Source organism: Xiphophorus maculatus, chromosome 20 (genome assembly GCF_002775205.1).
Source record: "Xiphophorus maculatus strain JP 163 A chromosome 20, X_maculatus-5.0-male, whole genome shotgun sequence".
Taxonomy (NCBI): Eukaryota; Metazoa; Chordata; class Actinopteri; order Cyprinodontiformes; family Poeciliidae; genus Xiphophorus; species Xiphophorus maculatus.
In genome coordinates this window covers 3414851-3416303 of record NC_036462.1, presented here as the reverse complement: position 1 = coordinate 3416303, position 1453 = coordinate 3414851, and the positions used below count along the sequence as shown (strand labels likewise).

Below are 1453 nucleotides of genomic sequence, written 5' to 3'. Positions count from 1 at the left end.
AGAAGCGTATAAACAAGTCAATGACGAGTCAATGACTTGATGCATTCTGCATTTTTCACTCGGTTAACTTAACTTTTTGTTTTTTTACTGACTTTAATACATTTAAATCGCTACGTTGTTTGATAAGTAGAATGGAAATTACTTTTTTTTTGTAAATGGTCTTGTAAATTAGCGTTTTATAAATCAACTGAATTGAATTAAGAAATTTGACCATCGGATTGGACTGAAGAGAAATGATGAGCAATGTTTTATGGGTGGATGAAAGCAAAGATTGGTATTTTTGTAACATCAAAAGTTCATTTTTGAGGCAAAACTAAGAAACTTATAAAAATTTCAAATTGCATTTTCCTACATACCGTTGCCTGGTGTTTTAACAGGTAAAGGTTGTCAAAAACCATGATCTTAAATTTTATTAACAAAGCAATTTTCAAAGAAAGTCCTAATATTCTGTACAACATAATTCACAGGTTACAAATACTAAAAAAGTCAAGCATCAGAATCACTAAAAACTCATGACAAAAAAAACTTGTGACAACAACCTTTGGGTCAGGAAAATAAAGCTAGAGAAGCAAACTCTTTCACAATTTAGATTTACAGATTCACAGGAAAAGCTACGTTTTCAACAACTATATAGATTTAGAAAAACAAAAAAACAAATTTTAGGCATAACTATTGTATTTTACCTGCCTCAGGTGATTTGTTGGATCATTTTATGTAGCATGATTTAGTAGTAGCATCATGTAGTACGATAGTGACAGAGTGCAACATCAGTGTTTGGAATAAGTTTCGTATCTTTAATGGCAAGAAACATCATTTTTTACATCAGTGGGATGTTAAAAGTCTTGTATCTAAACATCTCATGTGGAGGTTTTTATTGTTTCCTTATTTATTGTTTCCTTAAAACTGTTTAAGGAGTGTTGATTTCATCCAAAATTTTAAGGGATTATAAAGGGTTTAAAGCTAAAAAAAACCCAATGAAAATGTACTACACGGCATGCATTTGAAGCTTTGACCCAACACAGGGCAGGCTGTACACTGTGATGGAGATATTTGTCTCTTTAAAGATCTGTTCCAGGATCTTTGACACCTTTGACCACAGCAGCTGGTCCAGGCCACAGCCAATTCTGAGGGAGGAGATACGAAACAAGCAAATTGATTAATTATTCCCAATAAAGAAGAAGATTTAAGGGTATTTATTATAGTCATTTATTCACAGTAGTTCCTACAAACCGAGGTATTGATATCCTATTGACACCATTTTCTAAGCAGTGAGATTTCATGTCTTCCAGACTCTGTCTTAGGTTGACATACGTGGGTTTCTGGCTGGCTTTTTTCTTTGTGATCTGAGACACATAATAGGAAAGATACAGTTACCAGATTGAATAATGAAACAGGTTTTGGTCCTATGTGGTATGTTTACCAGATAGTAGATGAAACAAATCTCCGGTGACAT

The 1453-nt window shown here is 33.2% G+C and overlaps 1 protein-coding gene across 1 annotated transcript; it reads right to left on the bottom strand.

Annotated features, from left to right (window-relative positions):
* Window positions 1–985: 985 nt before the first annotated feature.
* LOC111605779 (O-acetyl-ADP-ribose deacetylase 1-like) lies at window positions 986–1453 on the bottom strand. Its single transcript, XM_023324461.1, has 3 exons — window positions 1421–1453; window positions 1231–1343; window positions 986–1124 (listed from the first exon to the last, which is right to left on the bottom strand). The coding sequence occupies exons 1-3, from the start codon at window positions 1451–1453 to the stop codon at window positions 986–988; spliced, it is 285 nt and encodes a 94-aa protein (XP_023180229.1).

Bases quoted from the DNA above. Each gene is read 5' to 3' on its own strand.
- LOC111605779 (XM_023324461.1), bottom strand. From the start codon at position 1,453: ATGTCACCGGAGATTTGTTTCATCTACTATCTG. The intron at 1,344-1,420 runs GTAAACATACCA...TATGTGTCTCAG, and splicing joins TTTGTTTCATCTACTATCTG to ATCACAAAGAAAAAAGCCAG. The intron at 1,125-1,230 runs GTTTGTAGGAAC...CTCCTCCCTCAG, and splicing joins AATAGGATATCAATACCTCG to AATTGGCTGTGGCCTGGACC.